The 25,056-nt window shown below is 51.7% G+C and overlaps 1 protein-coding gene across 6 annotated transcripts in view; it reads left to right on the top strand.

Moving 5' to 3' along the window:
• Positions 1-25,056, top strand: part of LOC122565149 (serine/threonine-protein kinase WNK3-like) — an 89,023-nt gene that overhangs the window by 39,892 nt on the left and 24,075 nt on the right. For all 6 annotated transcript variants that reach the window (XM_087985296.1, XM_087985294.1, XM_087985293.1 and 3 more), the window contains 6 exons: positions 7,997-8,169; positions 13,930-14,150; positions 15,475-15,632; positions 17,962-18,050; positions 20,386-20,605; positions 23,010-23,274. In XM_087985296.1, coding sequence (XP_087841422.1) covers positions 7,997-8,169; positions 13,930-14,150; positions 15,475-15,632; positions 17,962-18,050; positions 20,386-20,605; positions 23,010-23,274 — 1,126 coding nt within the window. The remainder of the gene's footprint in view (positions 1-7,996; positions 8,170-13,929; positions 14,151-15,474; positions 15,633-17,961; positions 18,051-20,385; positions 20,606-23,009; positions 23,275-25,056) is intronic.

Genomic DNA, 25,056 nt, shown 5'->3' with positions numbered 1-25,056 from the left:
ACCAGTACTGTACCCCAGTGTTATACAGCGACAGACCTGTCCCCCACCAGTACTGTACCCCAGTGTTATACAGTGACAGACCTGTCCCCACCAGTACTGTACCCCAGTGTTACACAGTGACAGACCTGTCCCTATGATGTTCTGTACCCCAGTGTTATACAGCGACAGACCTGTCCCCACCAGTACTGTACCCCAGTGTTATACAGGGACAGACCTGTCCCCACCAGTACTGTACCCTAGTGTTATACTGGGACAGACCTGTCCCCACCAGTACTGTACCCCAGTGTTGTATAGTGACAGACCTGTCCCCACCTGTACTGTACCCCAGTGTTATGCAGTGACAGACCTGTCTCCACCAGTACTGTACCCCAGTGTTATACAGTGACAGACCTGTCTCCACCAGTACTGTACCCCAGTGTTATACAGTGACAGACCTGTCCCCACCAGTACTGTACCCCAGTGTTATACAGTGACAGACCTGTCCCCCACCAGTACTGTACCCCAGTGTTATACAGTGACAGACCTGTCTCCACCAGTACTGTACCCCAGTGTTATACAGTGACAGACCTATACCCACCAGTACTGTACCCCAGTGTTATACAGTGACAGACCTATACCCACCAGTACTGTACCCCAGTGTTACACAGTGACAGACCTGTCTCCACCAGTACTGTACCCCAGTGTTATACAGTGACAGACCTGTCTCCACCAGTACTGTACCCCTGTGTTATACAGCGACAGACCTGTCCCCACCAGTACTGTACCCCAGTGTTATACAGTGACAGACCTGTCTCCACCAGTACTGTACCCCAGTGTTATACAGGGACAGACCTGTCCCCACCAGTACTGTACCCCAGTGTTATGCAGCGACAGACCTGTCCCCCACCAGTACTGTACCCCAGTGTTATACAGGGACAGACCTGTCCCCACCAGTACTGTACCCCAGTGTTATACAGGGACAGACCTGTCCCCACCAGTACTGTACCCCAGTGTTATACAGTGACAGACCTGTCCCCCACCAGTACTGTACCCCAGTGTTATACAGTGACAGACCTGTCTCCACCAGTACTGTACCCCAGTGTTATACAGTGACAGACCTATACCCACCAGTACTGTACCCCAGTGTTATACAGTGACAGACCTATACCCACCAGTACTGTACCCCAGTGTTATACAGTGACAGACCTGTCTCCACCAGTACTGTACCCCAGTGTTATACAGTGACAGACCTGTCTCCACCAGTACTGTACCCCTGTGTTATACAGCGACAGACCTGTCCCCACCAGTACTGTACCCTAGTGTTATACTGGGACAGACCTGTCCCCACCAGTACTGTACCCCAGTGTTATACAGGGACAGACCTGTCCTCACCAGTACTGTACCCCAGTGTTATGCAGCGACAGACCTGTCCCCCACCAGTACTGTACCCCAGTGTTATACAGGGACAGACCTGTCCCCACCAGTACTGTACCCCAGTGTTATACAGGGACAGACCTGTCCCCACCAGTACTGTACCCCAGTGTTACACAGTGACAGACCTGTCCCTATGATGTTCTGTACCCCAGTGTTATACAGGGACAGACCTGTCCCCACCAGTACTGTACCCTAGTGTTATACTGGGACAGACCTGTCCCCACCAGTACTGTACCCCAGTGTTGTATAGTGACAGACCTGTCCCCACCTGTACTGTACCCCAGTGTTATGCAGTGACAGACCTGTCTCCACCAGTACTGTACCCCAGTGTTATACAGTGACAGACCTGTCTCCACCAGTACTGTACCCCAGTGTTATACAGTGACAGACCTGTCCCCACCAGTACTGTACCCCAGTGTTATACAGTGACAGACCTGTCCCCCACCAGTACTGTACCCCAGTGTTATACAGTGACAGACCTGTCCCCCACCAGTACTGTACCCCAGTGTTATACAGTGACAGACCTGTCTCCACCAGTACTGTACCCCAGTGTTATACAGTGACAGACCTGTCCCCACCAGTACTGTACCCCAGTGTTATACAGTGACAGACCTGTCCCCACCAGTACTGTACCCCAGTGTTATACAGTGACAGACCTGTCTCCACCAGTACTGTACCCCAGTGTTATACAGTGACAGACCTGTCTCCACCAGTACTGTACCCCAGTGTTATACAGTGACAGACCTATACCCACCAGTACTGTACCCCAGTGTTATACAGTGACAGACCTATACCCACCAGTACTGTACCCCAGTGTTATACAGGGACAGACCTGTCCCCACCAGTACTGTACCCCAGTGTTACACAGTGACAGACCTGTCCCTATGATGTTCTGTACCCCAGTGTTATACAGCGACAGACCTGTCCCCACCAGTACTGTACCCCAGTGTTATACAGGGACAGACCTGTCCCCACCAGTACTGTACCCCAGTGTTACACAGTGACAGACCTGTCCCTATGATGTTCTGTACCCCAGTGTTATACAGCGACAGACCTGTCCCCACCAGTACTGTACCCCAGTGTTATACAGGGACAGACCTGTCCCCACCAGTACTGTACCCCAGTGTTATACAGCGACAGACCTGTCCCCCACCAGTACTGTACCCCAGTGTTATACAGGGACAGACCTGTCCCCACCAGTACTGTACCCCAGTGTTATACAGGGACAGACCTGTCCCCACCAGTACTGTACCCCAGTGTTATACAGGGACAGACCTGTCCCCACCAGTACTGTACCCCAGTGTTATACAGTGACAGACCTGTCTCCACCAGTACTGTACCCCAGTGTTATACAGGGACAGATCTGTCCCCACCAGTACTGTACCCCAGTGTTATACAGTGACAGACCTGTCCCTATGATGTTCTGTACCCCAGTGTTACACAGTGACAGACCTGTCCCTATGATGTTCTGTACCCCAGTGTTATACAGCGACAGACCTGTCCCCACCAGTACTGTACCCCAGTGTTATACAGGGACAGACCTGTCCCCACCAGTACTGTACCCCAGTGTTATACAGCGACAGACCTGTCCCCCACCAGTACTGTACCCCAGTGTTATACAGGGACAGACCTGTCCCCACCAGTACTGTACCCCAGTGTTATACAGGGACAGACCTGTCCCCACCAGTACTGTACCCCAGTGTTATACAGGGACAGACCTGTCCCCACCAGTACTGTACCCCAGTGTTACACAGTGACACACCTGTCCTCACCAGTACTGTACCCCAGTGCTATACAGTGACTGACGTGCCCCACCAGCACTGTACCCCAGTGTTACACAGTGACACACCTGTCCTCACCAGTACTGTACCCCAGTGCTATACAGTGACTGACTTGCCCCACCAGTACTGTACCCCAGTGTTATACAGTGACAGACCTGTCCCCACCAGTAATGTACCCCAGTGTTATACAGTGACAATCCTGTCCCCCACCAGTACTGTACCCCAGTGTTATGCAGTGACAGACCTGTCTCCACCAGTACTGTACCCCAGTGTTATACAGAGACAGACCTGTCCCCACCAGTACTGTACCCCAGTGTTATACAGGGACAGACCTGTCCCCACCAGTACTGTACCCCAGTGTTATACAGGGACAGACCTGTCCCCACCAGTACTGTACCCCAGTGTTATACAGGGACAGACCTGTCCCCACCAGTACTGTACCCCAGTGTTATACAGGGACAGACCTGTCCCCACCAGTACTGTACCCCAGTGTTACACAGTGACACACCTGTCCTCACCAGTACTGTACCCCAGTGCTATACAGGGACAGACCTATACCCACCAGTACTGTACCCCAGTGTTATACAGTGACAGACCTATACCCACCAGTACTGTACCCCAGTGCTATACAGTGACTGACTGGCCCCACCAGTACTGTACCCCAGTGTTATACAGTGACAGACCTGTCCCCACCAGTAATGTACCCCAGTGTTATACAGTGACAGACCTGTCCCCACCAGTAATGTACCCCAGTGTTATACAGTGACAGACCTGTCCCCACCAGTACTGTACCCCAGTGTTATACAGTGACTGACCTGTCCCCACCAGTACAGTACCCCAGTGTTATACAGTGACAGACCTGTCCCCACCAGTACTGTACCCCAGTGTTATACTGTGTCAGACCTGTCCCCACCAGTACTGTACCCTACTGTTATACTGGGACAGACCTGTCCCCACCAGTACTGTACCCCAGTGTTGTATAGTGACAGACCTGTCCCCACCTGTACTGTACCCCAGTGTTATGCAGTGACAGACCTGTCTCCACCAGTACTGTACCCCAGTGTTATACAGTGACAGACCTGTCTCCACCAGTACTGTACCCCAGTGTTATACAGTGACAGACCTGTCCCCACCAGTACTGTACCCCAGTGTTATACAGTGACAGACCTGTCCCCCACCAGTACTGTACCCCAGTGCTATACAGGGACAGACCTGTCCCCACCAGTACTGTACCCCAGTGTTATACAGTGACAGACCTGTCCCCCACCAGTACTGTACCCCAGTGTTATACAGTGACAGACCTGTCTCCACCAGTACTGTACTCCAGTGTTATACAGTGACAGACCTATACCCACCAGTACTGTACCCCAGTGTTATACAGTGACAGACCTATACCCACCAGTACTGTACCCCAGTGTTATACAGTGACAGACCTGACTCCACCAGTACTGTACCCCAGTGTTATACAGTGACAGACCTGTCTCCACCAGTACTGTACCCCTGTGTTATACAGCGACAGACCTGTCCCCACCAGTACTGTACCCCAGTGTTCTACAGTGACAGACCTGTCTCCACCAGTACTGTACCCCAGTGTTATACAGGGACAGACCTGTCCCCACCAGTACTGTACCCCAGTGTTATGCAGCGACAGACCTGTCCCCCACCAGTACTGTACCCCAGTGTTATACAGGGACAGACCTGTCCCCACCAGTACTGTACCCCAGTGTTATACAGGGACAGACCTGTCCCCACCAGTACTGTACTCCAGTGTTACACAGTGACAGACCTGTCCCTATGATGTTCTGTACCCCAGTGTTATACAGCGACAGACCTGTCCCCACCAGTACTGTACCCCAGTGTTATACAGGGACAGACCTGTCCCCACCAGTACTGTACCCCAGTGTTATACAGCGACAGACCTGTCCCCCACCAGTACTGTACCCCAGTGTTATACAGGGACAGACCTGTCCCCACCAGTACTGTACCCCAGTGTTATACAGGGACAGACCTGTCCCCACCAGTACTGTACCCCAGTGTTATACAGGGACAGACCTGTCCCCACCAGTACTGTACCCCAGTGTTATACAGTGACAGACCTGTCTCCACCAGTACTGTACCCCAGTGTTATACAGGGACAGATCTGTCCCCACCAGTACTGTACCCCAGTGTTATACAGTGACAGACCTGTCCCTATGATGTTCTGTACCCCAGTGTTACACAGTGACAGACCTGTCCCTATGATGTTCTGTACCCCAGTGTTATACAGCGACAGACCTGTCCCCACCAGTACTGTACCCCAGTGTTATACAGGGACAGACCTGTCCCCACCAGTACTGTACCCCAGTGTTATACAGCGACAGACCTGTCCCCCACCAGTACTGTACCCCAGTGTTATACAGGGACAGACCTGTCCCCACCAGTACTGTACCCCAGTGTTATACAGGGACAGACCTGTCCCCACCAGTACTGTACCCCAGTGTTATACAGGGACAGACCTGTCCCCACCAGTACTGTACCCCAGTGTTATACAGTGACAGACCTGTCTCCACCAGTACTGTACCCCAGTGTTATACAGGGACAGATCTGTCCCCACCAGTACTGTACCCCAGTGTTATACAGTGACAGACCTGTCCCTATGATGTTCTGTACCCCAGTGTTACACAGTGACAGACCTGTCCCTATGATGTTCTGTACCCCAGTGTTATACAGCGACAGACCTGTCCCCACCAGTACTGTACCCCAGTGTTATACAGCGACAGACCTGTCCCCACCAGTACTGTACCCCAGTGTTATACAGCGACAGACCTGTCCCCACCAGTACTGTACCCCAGTGTTATACAGGGACAGACCTGTCCCCCACCAGTACTGTACCCCAGTGTTATACAGTGACAGACCTGTCCCTATGATGTTCTGTACCCCAGTGTTACACAGTGACAGACCTGTCCCTATGATGTTCTGTACCCCAGTGTTATACAGCGACAGACCTGTCCCTATGATGTTCTGTACCTTTGTTATACTGCGACAGTCGTGTATCAACTCTTTGCTGATTGATATACACTGGGCCATTGTCTGTGAATGTCTTGATTTTAGAATTGCCATCTCCGGAAAGTCGCCACCTATCACTTTGGAACACCAAGCAGAGAAATCTGCTGAAGGTGAATGACCAGCGCTGTGCAATGCATCTTAAATTTTGACCCCTCGGTGTGCATTATTTTACCTGAGCTGAGTTCTGTGCTTCGTGCTGCAGTGGGGCGAAAGCCTGGCCTGGTTCCTGGTTGTTTGAATTTTCCAGTCTCTCTCTCCACCATTGTTTGGATATGCCATCTCCGGCTCTGCTGTGATGCTTTTCCCTGTCAAATACTGTCCAGCTGGCATGCATAGATAGTGCCTGCAACACTTCAACTCCGGGAGATGTGGGCATTGCTGGCTGGGCACAGTATTTGTCGCCCATCCCTAACTGCCCCTAGGATCCTGAGCCCCTGCATTCCTTGCAGGTGGTGCTTATCAATGGAAAAGGGTGTGGAGGGAGGGAGGAGGGAGAGATAAGGAGGCAAGTGATGGAGTGAAGGGATCACCTCGACTGCTGTGTGTGTTTGTGTGTGTGGAGTCCCTTTAACCCTTGGTCTCGTCCATGGGTCTGTACATGTTGCCCCCATGTTTATTTCCTCTCTCGAGCACTGAGTTCAATGTGATTGTTAGTAAAATGGTGCTTTTGTTTTCTGGCCTGTATCAGAATAACACCGCATGAGAGGCCACTTGGCCCAACCGTGGGGTGCTGCTGTCCCACACCAGCCAGTTAGTGGTGCTGCATCTGCTCACCTGACTACAAGTTCAGAATGCAGCAAACACAAAATGGGGGCACTGTGCTTGTGAGTGACTGCTTTCGTGTAACCTGCCACTCGGAGCATCCTGTGTTCATCTCTTTTGAAATGCTGCGTTCACTTCTGGCCTCTCTGTTATAGGAAAGATATTGTTAAACTTGAAAGGGCACAGAAAAGATTTACAACGATGTTAGAGGGTGTGAGCTAAATAGGCCAAGGCTGTTTTCCCTGGAGCATTAGAGGTTGAGGGGTGCCCTTACAGAGGTTTTTAAAATCATGAGGGGCATGGCTGGGTTGAATGGTCAAGGACTTCTCCACAGGGTAGGGGAGTCCAAAACTAGAGGGCATAGGTTTAAGGTGAGAGGGGAAAGATTTAAAAGGGACTTCAGGGGCAGCTTTTTCACCCAGAGGGTGGTGCATGTATGGAACGGGCTGCCAGAGGAAGTGGCGGAGGCTTGTGCAATGCTGACATTTAAAAGTCATCTGGATGGGGACATTGATAGGAAAGATGATGAGGGATGTGGGCCAAATGTTGGAAAATAGGACCAGATTAATTTAGGATATCTGGTCAGCATGGACTGAAAGGCCTGTTTTCCAAACTGTACATCTCTTTGAGTCTGCCTGTCTGTGTTCAGCTGCCCCTCTCCCCCTGCCTATATATGGGCACACGGCCTTTTCCACCAAGTGAGTTCTTGGGCTCTTTATTTCTGTTAGCCTATAACCTGATTAAAAACACGGCGCAATCCGTGTCTTGCGCGCGCTCTCACCCGCTCACGCACTAACTCAATCTAAATGGTAACCAGTAGTGACCAGAGGATGACAGCTCCAGCTACATGCAGTTACCACACCGTTTAGTGCATGAACCTTTCCTGAAGCTGCAGAATCTTGGTAACTTGTTATGCTCTGGTTGCAACAGGGTATACTCTGGCCGCTTCTCCATCCTTCGCTTACCAAGCAAAATCTCTCTCTCTGTCTCTGCAGGACAGGAAGCTTACCAAAGCCGAGCAGCAGCGATTCAAGGAGGAGGCGGAAATGCTGAAGGGTTTGCAGCATCCAAACATTGTGCGGTTTTACGACTCCTGGGAGTCGACACTGAAAGGGAAGAAATGCATTGTGCTGGTCACAGAGCTGATGACGTCAGGAACCCTGAAGACGTGAGTGAGCGCTCGGCGCTGGGCTTGGGACTCCCTGAAGCACTCCAGCTGGGAGCCTTCGCTGTTTTGGGCGCAGGTCTGGTCAACCCCTGCAGAGTACAGCTGGAGCCTGAGCACCCTATTCCTATGTGTGCCTCTTTGCCCACCCCAAGTCGGAGGAAGCAATGGTAACGTCAGAAGGCTAGTGATCCAGGCTGATGATATGGGCAAACAGGTTGAAACTGCATTACATACACACACACACACACAAGCAGCTAGTGGAAGTTAAACCCCATGAGTAAAACCTGCAACTGAAAGTTAGTCTCTTATTAGAGACTCTGAAACCAACTAATATCAATGGTCACTGCAACAACAAAGCCATTTGGTTCATTAAAGACCATTTTAGACTGGAAATCTGTTGTTTATCATCACCCTGGAATGATGTGACTCGAGACTTTAGCTGCCTTGTCACCCACCCCCAACCCCTTGCCATTTGTGTTCCCAGTTGAGCAGCCCCTTTGGTTTTAAAATTCTCCTGCTTTCACATGCCTCAGTAGCCTCAATACTTCTGTCACCACCTCCAGCCCCAACGCCCCTCCCTATCTCTATCATCATCTGCAATCTTAACAACCCTCCCTGCCTCTGACACCTTCCGCAGTCTCTACATCCCTCCCTATTTCTTGTCACCTCCTCCAAGCACTACACTCCTTCCTATCTGGAGGATTTGAGCTATAGGGAGAGGCTGAACAGGCTGGGGCTGTTTTCCCTGGAGCGTCGAAGGTTGAGGGGTGACCTTATAGAGGTTTATAAAACCATGAGGGGCATGGATACGATAAATAGACAAAGTCATCTCCCTGCGGTGGGGGAGTCAAGAACTAGAGGGCGTAGGATTTGGGTGAGAGGAGAAAGATATATAAGGAGCGACCTTTTCACGCAGAAGGTGGTGCATGTATGGAATGGGCTGCCAGAGGTAGTGGTGGACGCTGGTACAATTGCAACATTTAAAAGGCATCTGGATGGGTATATGAATAGGAAGGGTTTAGAGATATGGGCCGGGTGCTGGCAAATGGGACTAGGTTAGTTGGGATATCTGGTCAGCATGGACGAGTTGGACCTAAGGATCTGTTTCCATGCTGTACATCTCCATGACCTCAGCCCCCTCCTACACTGTGCCTCGCTCTGTCACCTCCTCCAGCCCCCCAACCCTTACCTATCTCTGTCTCCTCCCCGTGTCTGCATGGATTTCTGCTGAGCACTCCAGTTTCCTCCCACAGTCCAACTATGTGCAGGTTAGGGTGGATTGGCCATGCTAAGTTGGCCATAGTGTCCAGGGATGTGCAGATTAGGGTGGATTGGCCATGGGAAATTGTCCCGTAGTGCCCAGGGATGTGCAGGTTAGATGGATTAGCGATTGGAAATGTAGGGTTACAGGTCTGGGTGGGATCTTCTTATATTAGACAATAGGTGCAGGAGTAGGCCATTCTGCTCTTCGAGCCTGCACCACCATTCAATATGATCATGGCTGATCATCCACAACCAGTATCCTGTTCCTGCCTTATCTCCATCACCCTTGATTCCACTATCCTTAAGAGCTCTATCCATCTCTTTCTTGAAAGTATCCAGAGACTTGGCCTCCACAGCCTTCTGGGACAGAGCATTCCATACACCCACCACTCTCTGGGTGAAGAAGTTTCTCCTCAACTCTATTCTAAGTGGCCTACCTTTTATTTTTAAGCTGTGTCCTCTGGTTTGGCCCTCACCCATCAGCAGAAACATACTTCCTGCCTCCAATCCTTTAATAATCTTATACGTCTCAATCATATCCCCTCTCAGTCTTCTAAACTCAAGCATATACAAGCCCAGTCGCTCCAATCTTTGAACGTAAGACAGTCCTGCTATTCCGGGAATTGACCTCGTGAACCTACACTGCTCTCCCTCAATACATTCTATACATGAATGCACGAAGCATTAGACATAAGATGGATGAGCTTGAGGCTCTTTTGGAAATTGGCAGATACGATATTGTGGGGATAACTGAGACGTGGCTTCAAGTGGACAGGGCCTGGGAAATGAATATTCAAGGCTACACGTGCTATTGTAAGGACAGACTGATGGGCAGAGGGGGTGGGGTGGCCATGTTGGTAAGGGATGATATTCAGTCCCTTGCGCGGGGGGACCTAGCGTCAGGAGATGTAGAGTCAGTGTGGATAGAGCTTCGAAATACTAAGAGTAAAAAGACCCTCTTGGGAGTCATCTACAGGCTCCCAAACAGTAGTCTGGATGTTGGATGTAAGTTAAATCAGGAGCTGAAATTGGCCTGTCGCAAAGATGTCACTACAGTTGTTATGGGGCATTTTAACATGCAGGTAGACTGGGAGAATCAGGATGGTATTGGGCCTCAAGAAAGAGACTTTGTGGAGTGCCTCAGAGATGGATTCTTAGAGCAGCTGGTGCTGGAGCCGACCAGGGAGAAGGCAATTCTGGATCTGGTATTGTGTAACGAACCAGAATTGGTCAGAGACCTCGAAGTGAAGGAGCCATTGGGAAGTAGTGACCATAATACAATAAGCTTCAATCTGCAATTTGAGAGGGAGAGGGTACAGTCGGAAGTGACAGTACTTCTGTTGAATAAAGGGAACTATGGAGCTATGAGGGAGGAGCTGGCCAAAGTTCAATGGTGCAATACCTTAGCAGGGATGACCGTGGAGGAACAATGGCGGATATTTCTGTGTATTGTGCAGAAGTTGCAGGATCAGTTCATTCCTAAAAGGAAGAAAGATCCCAGGAGGAGGCATGGGCGGCCGTGGCTGACGAGGGAAGTAAAGAAACATATAAAGTTAAAAGAGAAAAAGTATAACATAGCTAAGATAAGTGGGAAAACTGAGGACTGGGAAGCTTTTAAAGAGCAGCAGAGGATTACTAAGAAGGAAATACGCAGAGGAAAAATAAGGTACGAAGGTAAACTGGCCAAGAATATTAAGGAGAAAGTGAGGTCTGCAGATGCTGGAGATCAGAGATGGAAATGTGTTGCTGGAAAAGCGCAGCAGGTCAGGCAGCATCTAGGGAACAGGAGAATCGACGTTTCGGGCATTAGCCCTTCTTCACATTTCACCCTGCCACCCAGCTCAGTATCATCAGCAAATTCTTCAGAGGGTAGGTGTGGACTTGGTGGGCCAAATGACCTGCTTCCACACTATAATAATTGTCACTCCAGCGTCCCCGAGGTGAGCTCCTGAGTCCAGTTTTTATGAAATGCGTTTAAATCCTGCTGTGGTAGGAATTGAAGCCGTGTCTCCCCCCACCCCCAAAAAACCTGGGGTGCTGGGGCTATCTGGAATATTAATCCAGTGCCACTCTTACTGACTTGGTGTAGAGAGGGAAAGCCAGAGCTGGAGATGTTTCATGAGTTCCAGTCGATTGAGAAACCTCCCTCCCTGTGAACTGATGGGTTCCCAGCTTTCACTTTCCACTTGACATTTAGCTTCAGACTCACAGCACTTCCATCTTCCACTCAGTTGCAAGTTTGTGAATCACAGTTGCGAAATTTTACTTACATGAAGTTTTATTGCAACAGATGTTCTTTTTCCCCTCTCGCAAAACAAACAAAAATGCCCATTATTGCAGTCCATTATCTGACAGAATCTGCAACTTTCTTCCGGCCTTCGGAGATAAGGCTGTAGCTAACTGGCGCTGGGCCCGAATTGCAGGTCAGCAGGCAAACAAGTATTTGAAAACTTGCAGAAAATATGTGCTAATCTCAGTGCAGCGATCTCCCAGGGGTGATGTGGGCGATTGACACTCACTTTCAGATTTCAGGCTGCAAGCCTGCTGTAGTTCCTTGATTTGACATCAGGTTTTGCTTAAACCTGCTACTGGCCTGGGAAGCCTATTATCTGCTTTTATCTAATTAATAGAGGGGAAAGCGAGCAAGAGAGGAGTGGGGCTGGGTAGGTACCTGTGGAGAATGGTGTTACAATCAGAGGGCCATTTGAATTTGGATGCTCTCATAACCCCTCAGGAGGGAGTTGCCTCCATCCGTGGTGTGTGTCTGTCAATGGCATGATGTCATGTTGGTGGTGTTTACACTCTTCGCCCGTGCCTTCTTCCCTGTCACACCCTGAAGCGATTGACGGTTGCATAGGGGCTGGCTATGTTTGTAATGTCTCACTCCTGAAGGAGCCTGTGCTTAATTTCAGGAGTCTGTTCAGGGATTGCGTCCATGAAGGGTGCTGTGTAGAAGTAGCCAAATACGGCCTGCGGTTCGCCCAATCTCCCCATTCTCTTCTGTTGCTTTTCCCCTCATGGCCCTGCTAGGTTCTGGCTATTCGATTTATTTCTGTGCCCCCACCCTATCCTCTTTGAAAGTTGCTGTTTACATGCTTCCGCTTTCAGACAGCACATTCCAGATGATGATGACGACTCATGTCAAAAGTAAAGGTGGTCGGCCTCTTTTGCTGATTTACAGAGCTCAGAGTCACACAGCACGGGAGCAGACCCTTCGGTCCCACTCATCCATGCCGACCAGATGTCCTAAATTAACCTAGTCCCATTTGCCAGCATTTGGCGCATATCCCTCTAAACCTCTATTTATATACCCATCCACGTGTCTTTTAAATGCTGTAATTGTACCAGCCTCCTCCACTTCCTCTGGCATACACACGCACACTCCGCTCTGCGTGAAAAAGTTGCCCCTTGGGTCCCGTTCCCCTATCACCATAAACCAATGCCCTCTAATTTTGGACTTCCCTACGCTGGGGAAAAGACCTTGACTATCCACCCGTATCAATCCCCCTCATGATTGTATGAACTTGTGTAAAGTCACCCCTCAGCTTCTGGTTTGTAACAATAAGGGGCAACTTTATCGAAGAATAAAGTATTCTTCGGGTAGACGGTGAGATGTTACTACCCCCTGGTGTGAGGGTCTACATGTAACCTGAGTAACGGTTGTCCAATTAAAACGGAGACCAGGAGGAATTCCTTTGATCAGAATTTGGTGAATCAGTGCAATTGTTCACTGCAGTGGGCCAGATAGGCTGGGTGTTTCTCCGATGGTATCGGCCCTTCCATCACTGCCATCGTGTTGCACTTTTGGAACTCCTTCCCTGACAGTGCTGAGCGTCCCTTCCCAGCATTGAGTGCTACAGTCCGCAAGAACATGCCGAAATTGGAGCTGGGGTTGGTCACTTAGCCCCTCGAAACTTGCCTGCATTTAAACATGATCATGCCTTATCTTGCCCTGAACTCCTATTTCATGTCAGCTCCCCATAGCCCTCAAATCTATCCAGCTCATCTTTAAATGTTCTCATTGATCTCGCCTTTACAATTCTCTGGCTAGAGAATTCCACATGTTCCTTAGCCTCTGGGAGAAGAACTCTCCCTTCTCTGCCCCCCTCTATGATCTAGTTACATGACATGTTATAAATACACATGGGGGAAAATCAACTGGAGAATCTGGGAAAGGTCTAGGGATTACGGCTCATTGCATGACTTAGAGTCACTGCCATAGAGATGTACAGCACAGAAACAGACCCTTCGGTCCAGCCAGTCCATGCCGACCAGATATCCCAACCCAATCTAGTCCCTTCAAACAACTAGAGCAGGCGATGGACCGAATAGCTGCCACCTATGTCGGATGGCACCACCGTTCCAACCTGTTAATCCCGACGCACCCTCGGTTTTGCTTATGCACAGGGAAAGGCGTGTCCGCAGAGGAGTGGGTGGGCTGGTCCAGCCGTATGCCTTCTGACTGCCATGAGCTGTCTCGTTTGTCTCCTCCTCCAGTTACTTGAAGCGGTTCAAGGTGATGAAGCCGAAGGTGTTGCGGAGCTGGTGCCGACAGATCCTGAAGGGCTTGCACTTCCTCCACACCCGCACGCCGCCCATTGTCCACCGGGATCTGAAGTGCGACAATATCTTCATCACTGGACCCACCGGATCCGTCAAGATTGGCGATCTGGGCCTTGCTACCTTAATGCGCACATCATTCGCCAAAAGTGTGATCGGTAATTGTTGCTTTCTGTCTTCTCCCTCTTCCATTTTCCCCTCCCGATTGAAATTGTTACTGTTTTGGACGTAGTTGGGTGTGTGCTCAAACGTAATAGTTACCCACTTGCCAGGGTAAAGAGCCATGTCTGCAGCAGGAAACATGGCAGCCCAGTATGAAAGTGGAGTCGCAGGGAGATGGTGGCGAAAGCAACATTTGGTACACTGGCCTTTACTGGTCAGTGCATTGAGTATAGGTGTTGGAAGGTCATGTTGTGGCTGTACAGGATATTAAGGTTAGGCCACTTTTGTTCAGTTCTGGTCTCCCTGCTGCAGGAAGGATGTTGTGAAACTTGAAAGGATGCAGAAAGGATTTGCTTGGATCTTGTAGGGTTTGAGCTATAGGGAGAGGCTGAGTAGATTGGCGCTATTTTCCCTGGAGGGTCGGAGGCTGAGGGGTGACCTTATAGAGGTTTAGAATCATGAGGGGCATGGATAGGATAAATAGACCAAGTCTTTTCCCTGGGGTGGGGGAGTCCAGAACTAGAGGGAATAGGTTTAGGGTGAGAGGGACCTAAGGGGCAATTTTTTTCACACATGGGGTGGTATGTGTATGGAATCTGCTGCCAAAAGATGTGGTGAAGGCTGGTACAATTACAGCATTTAAAAGGCATCTGATGGGGACACGAATAGGAAGGGTTCAGAGGGAGATGGAACTGGATTAATTTAGGATATCGAGTCAGCATGGGCAAGTTGGATGAAGGGTCTGTTTCCAAACAACTCTGTCTTTAAGTGCTCCGCTTGCCAGAATCAGCCATCTGCTTTGAGAGGTGCTGCCCAAGGGATGAATTCAATTTGGGGGGGAGGGGGGGTGATAAGAGCTCCACCTCTTCAAACTAGTGTCATAGGTTTTATTTCTGACCCTCCTGAGGGGACAGACTGCGGAAGGAAAACAGAAATTGCTGGAGAAACTCTGCAGCACTGGCAGCATGTGTGGAGAGTTGACGTTTTGGGGTCCAGTGGCCCTCCTTCACACTGGGCGTCTGTTGACCGTCTTGGCCTGAGAGAGGGCTGCTTCCAGTTGTTGCTGTATGAGATGTGTCGGCCCGGTTTCCTGCACTCGGGCCTCCTTACTGACCACACTGTCCTCTGCCAGCCTGGCCTCAGTTGTTGGCCCTTGGCTCTGCTGCTCCCAATCTGGGAGTCCCCGGTCTTCAGCAGCTCCCTTGCTTTGTCAGGAGGAAGGGACATGCTGCAGGAGGTGAGTGGGGGCAGTGGGCCTTTAGTTTCCTTTGCAGCTGACCTGCCGCTGGTTTCTTCCCCCCCCCCCCCCCCCCCCTGCAGGCACTCCAGAGTTCATGGCCCCGGAGATGTACGAGGAGCACTACGATGAGTCAGTCGATGTTTACGCCTTTGGAATGTGCATGCTGGAAATGGCTACCTCCGAATACCCTTACTCAGAGTGTCAGAACCCTGCCCAGATCTATCGCAAAGTCACCAGCGTGAGTGTGCTCGCTCTGTCTCTGCGCCCTCCGTGTCTCTGTGCTCCGCCCCCACTCCCCTCCCAGGAGATCATACCCCTCTGTGGGCCAGTGGCTCATTGAGATGGGAGGATCCATTGTTATAGACCGGACCAGACCCCCTCAGAATATTTGAAGAAGGGAGCCTGGATCCGAACATTTTGCTGTGTTCCAGATGTGATACGACTGGTTAAACTACGTCACGTGAAGCAAAACACAATTTCTTTTAATAGCTATAGTCAAAATATACCCACAAGAAAGAGGAATCTAGTATAACTGAACTCTACTGGAAAACATAACCGAATACTAGATATAGTATGGGCGGCATGGTGGCTCAGTGGTTAGCACTGCTGCCTCACAGCACCAGGAACCCGGGTTTGATTCCAGCCTCGGGTGACTGTCTGTCAAGTTTGTACATTCTCCCTGTGTCTGCGTGGGTTTGCTCCGGTTTCCTCCCACAGTCCAAAGATGTGCAGGCCATTCTATAATTGCCTGTAGCGATAGGTGCATTCGCAAGGTTTGTGAAGGTTTATAGCTCAGGTTGATAGGTGCATTAGTCAGAGGGAAGTGGGTCTGGGCGGGTCACTCTTCGGAGGGTCACTGTGGGCTGAAGGGCCTGTTTCCACACTGTCGGGAATTTAATCAGTACCTTTTACAAACTAACTGTTCCAATATAGTAACACCCCTTCAACACACCACTTGGCAAGTTCAGACACGGGATCTTACATGCAGTTCTCCAGTCCCAGAGGAAACAAAAGTCGAGAACATTCCGCGAGAATGGCAGCTCGGAGACGTTCACTGACTCTTCCAACTCTTTTGAGATCCCAACCGCTTCTTAAGCTACTGAAAAACCCAAAACCCAGAAATTCTGATCTGTGAGAGCTGGCCACACCCATTCAGGCTGCTTTTTAAACAAAGCCCTAAGCTGGTCTACTCCAGTGGTGCTGGTAAACTGCTTGGCACCTCTGCCTTACACCCTCTCTTCAAAAACACAAGCCCAGCTCGAAATAACTTCTTCAAGTCACAGCCTCATCTCACACCCAGGAGGGAGGAGGGAAAACTCTGCGATACTATTGTCCACACCACATGGTTTGAAAATAATGGGGAGGTGGGGGAATCTCTCAGTTAAATACGGTGTTGTCATTCATCCCAAGAGGACTAGAATGTAAAAGCAGGGATGTACTTCTGAGGCTTTATAAAACTCTGACTAGACCACATTTGGAGTATTGTGAGCAATTTTGGGCCCCATACTTCAGGAACGATGTACTGGCTCTGGAGCAGGCCCAGAGGAGGGTCACGAGAATGATCCCAGAAACGAAAGGCTTAACATCCGAGTCATGTTTGAGGACTCTGGGCCTATACTCGATGGAGTTCAGAAGGATGAGGCGGGGGGGGGGGATCTAATTGAAACTTGCAGAATAGTGAATGGCCGGGACAGAGGGGATGTTGGGAAGTTACTTCCATTGGGAGGAGAGACTAGGACCCGAGGGCACAGCCTTAAAGGAAAGGGAAGACCTTTTAAAATGGCGATAAGGAGCAACTTCTTCAGCCAGAGAGTGGGGCATCTTTTTAATTCCTTGCCACAGAAGGCTGTGGAGGCCAGGTCATTGAGTATATTTAAAACAGAGATTGGTTCTTGGTTGTCAAGGGATCAAAGGTTATGTGGAGAAAGCAGGAGAATGGGGTTGAAAAGCTTATCAGCCAGGATTGAACAGCGGAGCAGACTAGATGGGCCAAATGGCGTAACTCCTGCTCCGGTGTCTAAAGGTCGAGGCGAGGGGGAGATTTTCCCTCTGAGGGTATCGAGACTGGAGTTGTCTTCCCCCAGAGAGCCATGGCAGTGGGGGGGAGGCTGGGTCATTGAATATATTCAGGGGCAAGATAGCTTCTTGACCCATCTGACACAGGAGTGGAGTCGAGACTGAGCGTGTTGCTTCTCTGCCCCTTGCCCCCTGAACCCTGAGTGTTCTTTGGGATCAAAGGGCCAAATGGCCAACTCCAGCTCTGAACTCACCTGTTCCCCCTGGAGGTAAGAGACTGCCATTCAGAGTTTGGGGGACAGGCTGCTGCTTCAGGGGATAGCATCTTTTACTTCAGCTGCTTTGGGGTCGACATTGACTGCCCCATTGATGGATCACCACCGGGTGCACTCGAGGGACCAATGGGATCCCCGATGTGCCCTCGGCCGGTGGCTCAGGCTGTTGGGGTGTCTTTTCCTTTCCTCTGAATGTTGAGGTGGGGGTGAAGACCTTGCTGAATGCCGATGTGCCCCTTGTGTTCACCTGGTCTGTTGTGTCCCGTCCTTCCCCAGGGCATTAAGCCAGCGAGCTTCAACAAAGTCAGCGACCCGGAAATCAAAGAAATTATTGAAGGATGTATCCGGCAGAACAAGACCGAAAGGTGGGTGTGCATTGTATCCCTTTGGGTAGTTCACCCACACAGCTCCTTCTCCACCCCGCCAACCTTCTCTTTTTGTACGTTCTCATGCTCACCTGTATATTCCTCCTCTCCTCTCTTTCCCCCCCCTCCTTCCCTCTCCCCCCTCCCCCACATTCCCTCTCCCCCTCCCCCTCCTTCCCTCTCCCCCTCCCCCCTTCCCTCCTTCCCTCTCCCCCCTCCCCCTCCCCCCACTCTCCCCCCTCCCCCTCCTTCCCTCTCCCCCTCCTCCCCTCTCCCCCTCCATCCCTCTCCCCCTCCATCCCTCTCCCCCTCCTTCCCTCTCCCCCTCCTTCCCTCTCCCCCTCCTTCCCTCTCCCCCTCCTTCCCTCTCCCCCCCTTCCCTCTCCCCTCCTTCCCTCTCCCCCTCCTTCCCTCTCCCCCTCCTTCCCTCTCCCCCTCCTTCCCTCTCCCCCTCCTTCCCTCTCCCCCTCCTTCCCTCTCCCCCTCCTTCCCTCTCCCCCTCCTTCCCTCTCCCCCTCCTTCCCTCTCCCCCTCCTTCCCTCTCCCCCTCCTTCCCTCTCCCCCTCCTTCCCTCTCCCCCTCCTTCCCCCTCCCCCTCATTCCCTCCTCCCCCTCATTCCCTCCTCCTCCTCATTCCCTCCTCCCCCTCATTCCCTCCTCCCCCTCATTCCCTCTCCCCCTCATTCCCTCCTCCCCCTCATTCCCTCTCCCTCCTCCCCCTCATTCCCTCTCCCTCCTCCCCCTCATTCCCTCTCCCTCCTCCCCCTCATTCCCTCTCCCTCCTCCCCCTCCTCCCCTCTCCCTCCTCCCCCTCCTCCCCTCCCCCTCCTCCCCCTCCTCCCCTCTCCCTCCTCCCCCTCCTCCCCTCTCCCTCCTCCCCCTCCTCCCCTCTCCCTCCTCCCCCTCCTGACCTCTCCCTCCTCCCACTCCTGACCTCCCCCCTCCCCCTCCTTTCCTCTCCCCCCTCTCTCTCGCTCCCCACCTTCCCTTTCTCTCTCCCCCACCTTCCCTTTCCCCCCTCTCTCTCGCTCCCCGACTTCCCTTTCTCTCTCTCTCTCCCTCTCCCTCCTCCCCCTCATTCCCTCTCCCTCCTCCCCCTCATTCCCTCTCCCTCCTCCCCCTCATTCCCTCTCCCTCCTCCCCCTCCTCCCCTCTCCCTCCTCCCCCTCCTCCCCTCTCCCTCCTCCCCCTCCTCCCCTCTCCCTCCTCCCCCTCCTGACCTCTCCCCCCTCCCCCTCCTTACTTCTCCACCCTCCCCCTCCTTTCCTCTCCCCCCTCTCTCTCGCTCCCCACCTTCCCTTTCTCTCTCCCCCACCTTACCTTTCCCCCCTCTCTCTCGCTCCCCACCTTCCCTCTCCCCCCTCTCTCTCCCTTCACTTTCTCTCTCTCCACCTTCCCTTTCTCTCTCTCTCTCACCCCCCACCTTCCCTTTCTCTCTCTTTTCCGCTCCACCTTCACATTCCCTTTCTCTCTCCCTCCCCACCTCCCTCTCAGCCCCGCTCCACCCCCGCTCACTGCCTATCTTTCCCTTTCCCCCCTCTCTTTGATCCCCACCTTTCCTTCCCTTTCACTCTCATTTTTAACTGTCCCTCCCAAACCCCACCTGCAATTTGTGAACTAGATGATTGGATTGGATGACCAGAAACCGCCAGTGTCTCTGTCTCTCCATGAAAAGGAAACACAGTGAACAACCTTGGGAGCAGTGTGGTGGCTCAATGGTTAGCAGTACTGCCTCTCAACGCCACGGACCTGGGTTCAGTTCCACCCTTAGGCAGCAAACCCTTGTGGAGTTTGCATGTTCTCCTTGTGTCTGAGTGGGTTTCCTCCGGGTGCTCTGAATTCCTCGCACAGTCCAAAGATGTACAGGTTCGGGTGGATAGGCCATGGGAAATGCAGGGTTACTGGGATAGGATGGGGGGAGGGTGGGGGGGGGGTTAGCGGGGTGGGTCAGTGTGAACCCTTTGGGCAGAATGGCCTGCTTCCACACTCTAGGGATTCTACGATACACGAGTATGATGAAGGTTTATCACGCCGCAGTTCTGTCCTCCCTCCGACTGCTGGCACTGTTTCCCCCCCCCCCCCCCCCCCCCCCACCTTGGAAGAGGCATTTCCCTGCTGCACATGTTGATGTGGGTAATAAGAACGAGAAAAAGCTGAGGGAGATTAATTTAGAAACCGAGCCCTCACGTTCGCCCAAGGACTGAGAATTAGCTCAAGCTTCATTTCTACCGTGAGAGGGTAGACGAGAGATGGCAAGCTGGAGTTGGAGCCCTGGGTTCAGGAAGGATGGAGGCAGCTCAATGGGCTGATGTGCCTGTCTTCTCCCTTCCCACAGGCTGGCCATCAAGGACCTGCTGAGCTACGCCTTCTTTGCCGAGGACACCGGCCTGCGGATTGAGCTGGCCAAGGAAGACAGCGGGCAGGACAGCTCGCTGGCACTGCGGGTCTGGGTGGAGGACCCCAAGAAGCTGAAGGGCAAGCACAAGGATAACGAAGCCATTGAGTTCAGCTTCGACCTGGAACGGGACACCCCCGAGGAGGTGGCACAGGAAATGGCGAGTGTTTGATTGAACCCCAACCCCTCTATCTGTGACTCTGTGTCCCTCTCCTCCTCTGCAGTCTGTGACTCCACATGGCTCAGCCAGTGCTCTTTTCCTAACTAACGTGAGCATTATAACAAAATCCGGTCTCCTGGCTGTAAGTTCTGGCTTGTACGTGGGTGTAGTGAGTTGTGAATGCGCTTGACACAGAAGGTTTGAGGGAAGGCTGAGTCTGTTTCCATGCTGTATGAGGAGAAAGTGAGGACCACAGATGCTGGAGATCAGAGTCGAAAAGTGTGGCGCTGGAAAAGCAGGTCAGGCAGCCTCTGAGGAGCAGGAGGTTCGCTGTTTCAGGTGCGTCCCTGATGAAGGGCTTCTGGGTGCTGTCTGACTTGCTGAGCTTTTCCAGCACCACACTTTTCGACTCCACGACAGGTCAAAACGTCGTGTTGGACCCTTGACCATGTTCCTTGCTTCTGGGAAGTCCGTGTGAGTGAGGTTTGGAGTGGGGTCGCATTCGCCGATTTTTTTTTTTTCATTTTAACTCCCTAGCGTGCCCTGCTTGACGATGGACATTGGAGGTTTGTGAAGGTTTGTAGCTCAGGTTGAGGTTTAGGGTGTAGGTTTGCTCGCTGAGCTATAGGTTTGATATCCAGACGTTTCATTACCTGGCTAGGTAACATCATCAGTGGCGACCCCCAAGTGAAGCGAAACTGTTGTCTCCTCCATTCTATTTATATCTTTCTCCTGGATGGGGTTCCTGGAGTTTGTGGTGATGTCATTTCCTGTTCGTTTTCTGAGGGGTTGATAGATAGTATCTAGATCTGTGTGTTTGTTTATGGCGTTGTGGTTGGAGTGCCAGGCCTCTAGGAATACTCTGGCATGTCTTTGCTTAGCCTTTCCCAGGATAGATGTGTTGTCCCAGTCGAAATGGTGTTTTTTTCATCCGTGTGTGGGGCTACAAGGGAGAGAGGGTTGTGTCTTTTTGTGGCTCGCTGGTGTTCGTGTATCCTGGTGGCTAACTTTCTTCCTGTTTGTCCTACGTAGTGTTTGTGGCAGTCCTTGCATGGAATTTTGTAGATGACATTGGTTTTGTCCATGGGTTGTACTGGGTCTTTTAAGTTTGTTAGTTTTTGTTTGAGAGTGTTGGTGGGTTTGTGTGCTACTAGGATTCCGAGGGGTCTTAGTAGTCTGGCTGTCATTTCTGAAACTTCTTTGGTGTATGGTAAGGTGGTTAGGGTTTCTGGCTGTGTTTGGTCTGCTTGTCATGGTTTGTTCTTGAGGAATCTGCGCACTGTATTTTTTGAGTATCCGTTCTTCTTGAATACGTTGGAAAGGTGGTTCTCCTCTGTTTTCCGAAGTTCGTCTGTGCTGCAGTGTGTGGTGGCTCGTTGGAATAGTGTTCTGATACAGCTTTGTTTGTGTGTGTTGGGATGGTTGCTGGTGTAGTTAAGTATTTGGTCAGTGTTTGTTGGTTTTCTGTATACGCAGGTTTGTAGTTCTCCGTTATCCGTTCTTTCGACTGTGACGTCCAGGAATGCGAGTTTGTTGTTGGTTTCTTCCTCCTTGGTGAACTTTATGCCTGTGAGGGTGTTGTTGATGATGATAAATGTCTCTTCTATCTTGTTGCGTTTTGTGATGACAAAGGTGTCATCTACATACCGGACCCAGATTTGTGGTTTGGTGGTTGGTAGGGCTGTTTGTTCTAGTCTTTGCATTACCACTTCTGCTATGAATCCTGATAGCAGAGATCCCATGGGTGTGCTGTTGGTTTGTTTGTGGATTATGTTGTTGAAGGCACAGGTGGTGAGGCACAGGTCCACTAGCTTCATGATGTTTTCGTTGGTAATGTGATTGATGGTGGTTGGTGTGTGTGTGTGATGGTCTCTTCTAAAAGTGCAGTAATGCAAAGGCTAGAACAAACAGCCCTACCAACCATCAAACCAAAAATCTGGGTCGGCTACGTAGATGACACCATTTTGACTGGGACAACACATCTATCCTGGGAAAGGCTAAGCAAAGACATGCCAGAGTATTCCTAGAGGCCTGGCACTCCAACCACAACGCCATAAACAAACACACAGATCTAGATGCCATCTATCAACCCCTCAGAAAACGAACAGGAAATGACATCACCACAAACCCCAGGAACCCCATCCAGGAGAAGGATATAAATAGAATGGAGGAGACAACAGCTTCGCTTCACTTGGAGGTCGCTACTGAGGATGTTACCTAGCCAATATCTGGATATCAAACCTACAGCTCAGCGAGCAAACCTACACTCTAAACCCCTGGACATTGGAGAGTGACGGGGGTGACGTGGAGGGGAGGGGGGGAAATGCTTGGGCGAAGGCTCGCGGATGTGGGCGGGAGAGTGGTGCTGCGACATGCTAAAACAATCCAACCTTGACCCTTTCAGGTCAAGTCGGGGTTCTTCCACGAGAACGACTCCAAACTGCTGTCCAAGTCCATCCGCGACCGGGTCTCGTTCATCAAGAGGAAGCGGCAGAGGACGCAGCAGATGAGGGAGGTGGAGGAGCAGGAGAGGCTGCGGTCCCAGATGGAGCAATCAGCCGCAGCCTCCCAGTCCGCCACAGGCTGGCAGCCCAGTCTACCCGAGTCAGAGGATCCTGAGGTCGATCAACACACGCAGCAGAGCAAGCTGCTGATGGCCACTGCCTCATGTAAGCCTGCAGCAGCATCCTCCAACTCTCCTAACCAAAGGGTGACAGTTGGCGCACGGATACGGGTGTCACTGGCAAGGTCGACACTCCACTTATCCCTGGTATGGAGTGTTCCACTGGGACCATTTCTGCATGGCATGTAAGAGCGATGTAGCCACATGCCTGTTGGTCTGACCAGTTCAGGATGGTTGCAGACTTCCTTCCCCAAAGGACGTGGGCGGCATGATGGCTCAGTGTTTAGCATTGCTGTCTGATGGCACCAGAGACCCAGCAGCGATTCCGGCCTCGGGCAACTGTGTGGAGTTTGCATATTCTCCCCGTGTCTGCATGGGCTTTGTCTGGGTGCTCTGGTTTCCTGCCAGTGTGCAGTGGCAAATTGTCTGTAATTTCCAGGGATGTGCAGGTTAGGGTGGATTGGCCGTGCTAAATTGTCCTGTAGTGCCCAGGGATGTGCAGGTTAGGGTGGGTTGGCCGTGCTAAATTGTCCCATAGTGCCCAGGGATGTGCGGGTTAGGGTGGATTGGCCGTGCTAAATTGTCCCGTAGTGCCCAGGGATGTGCAGGTTAGGGTGGATTGGCCGTGCTAAATTGTCCCATAGTGCCCAGGGATGTGCGGGTTAGGGTGGATTGGCCGTGCTAAATTGTCCCGTAGTGCCCAGGGATGTGCAGGTTAGGGTGGATTGGCCGTGCTAAATTGTCCCATAGTGCCCAGGGATGTGCAGGTTAGGGTGGATTGGCTGTGCTAAATTGTCCCGTAGTGCCCAGGGATGTGCAGGTTAGGGTGGATTGGCCGTGCTAAATTGTCCCATAGTGCCCAGGGATGTGCAGGTTAGGGTGGATTGGCCGTGCTAAATTGTCCCCATAGTGCCCAGGGATGTGCAGGTTAGGGTGGATTGGCTGTGCTAAATTGTCCCGTAGTGCCCAGGGATGTGCAGGTTAGGGTGGATTGGCCGTGCTAAATTGTCCCGTAGTGCCCAGGGATGTGCAGGTTAGGGTGGATTGGCCGTGCTAAATTGTCCCATAGTGCCCAGGGAGGTGCAGGTTCGGGTGGATTGGCCATGCTAAATTGTCCCTGTAGTGCCCAGGGATGTGCAGGTTAGGGTGAATTGGCCGTGCAAAATTGTCCCGTATGGCCCAGGGATGTACAGGTTAGGGTGGTTTGGCTGTGCTAAATTGTCCCGTAGTGCTCAGGGATGTGCAGGTTAGGGTGGATTGGCCGTGCTAAATTGTCCCGTAGTGCCCAGTGATGTACCGGTTAGGGTGGATGGGCCGTGCTAAATTGTCCCCGTAGTGCCCAGGGATGAGCAGGTTAGGGTGGATTGGCCATGCTAAATTGTCCCATAGTGCCCAGGGATGTGCTGGTTAGGGTGGGATTGGCTGTGCTAAAGTGTCCTGTAGTGCTCAGGGATGTGCAGGTTAGGGTGGGTTGACCGTGCTAAATTGTACCGTAGTGCCCAGGGATGTGCAGGTTAGGGTGGATTGGCCGTGCTAAATTGTCCCCATAGTGCCCAGGGATGAGCAGGTTAGGGTGGATTGGCCATGCTAAATTGTCGCCGTAGTGCCCAAGGATGTGTGGGTTAGGGTGGATTGGCCGTGCTAAATTGTCCCATAGTGCCCAGGGATGTGCAGGTTAGGGTGGATTGGCTGTGCTAAATTGTCCCGTAGTGCCCAGGGATGTGCAGGTTAGGGTGGATTGGCCGTGCTAAATTGTCCCGTCGTGCCCAGGGATGTGCAGGTTAGGGTGGATTGGCCGTGCTAAATTGTCCCCGTCGTGCCCAGGGAT

This window comes from Chiloscyllium plagiosum, unplaced genomic scaffold, assembly GCF_037043375.1.
Source record: "Chiloscyllium plagiosum isolate Xiang-an unplaced genomic scaffold, Cpla_swu_hap1 HiC_scaffold_51, whole genome shotgun sequence".
NCBI lineage: Eukaryota > Metazoa > Chordata > Chondrichthyes > Orectolobiformes > Hemiscylliidae > Chiloscyllium > Chiloscyllium plagiosum.
Note: the sequence above shows the minus strand (reverse complement) of the source record. Positions and strands in the feature narration are given on the sequence as shown.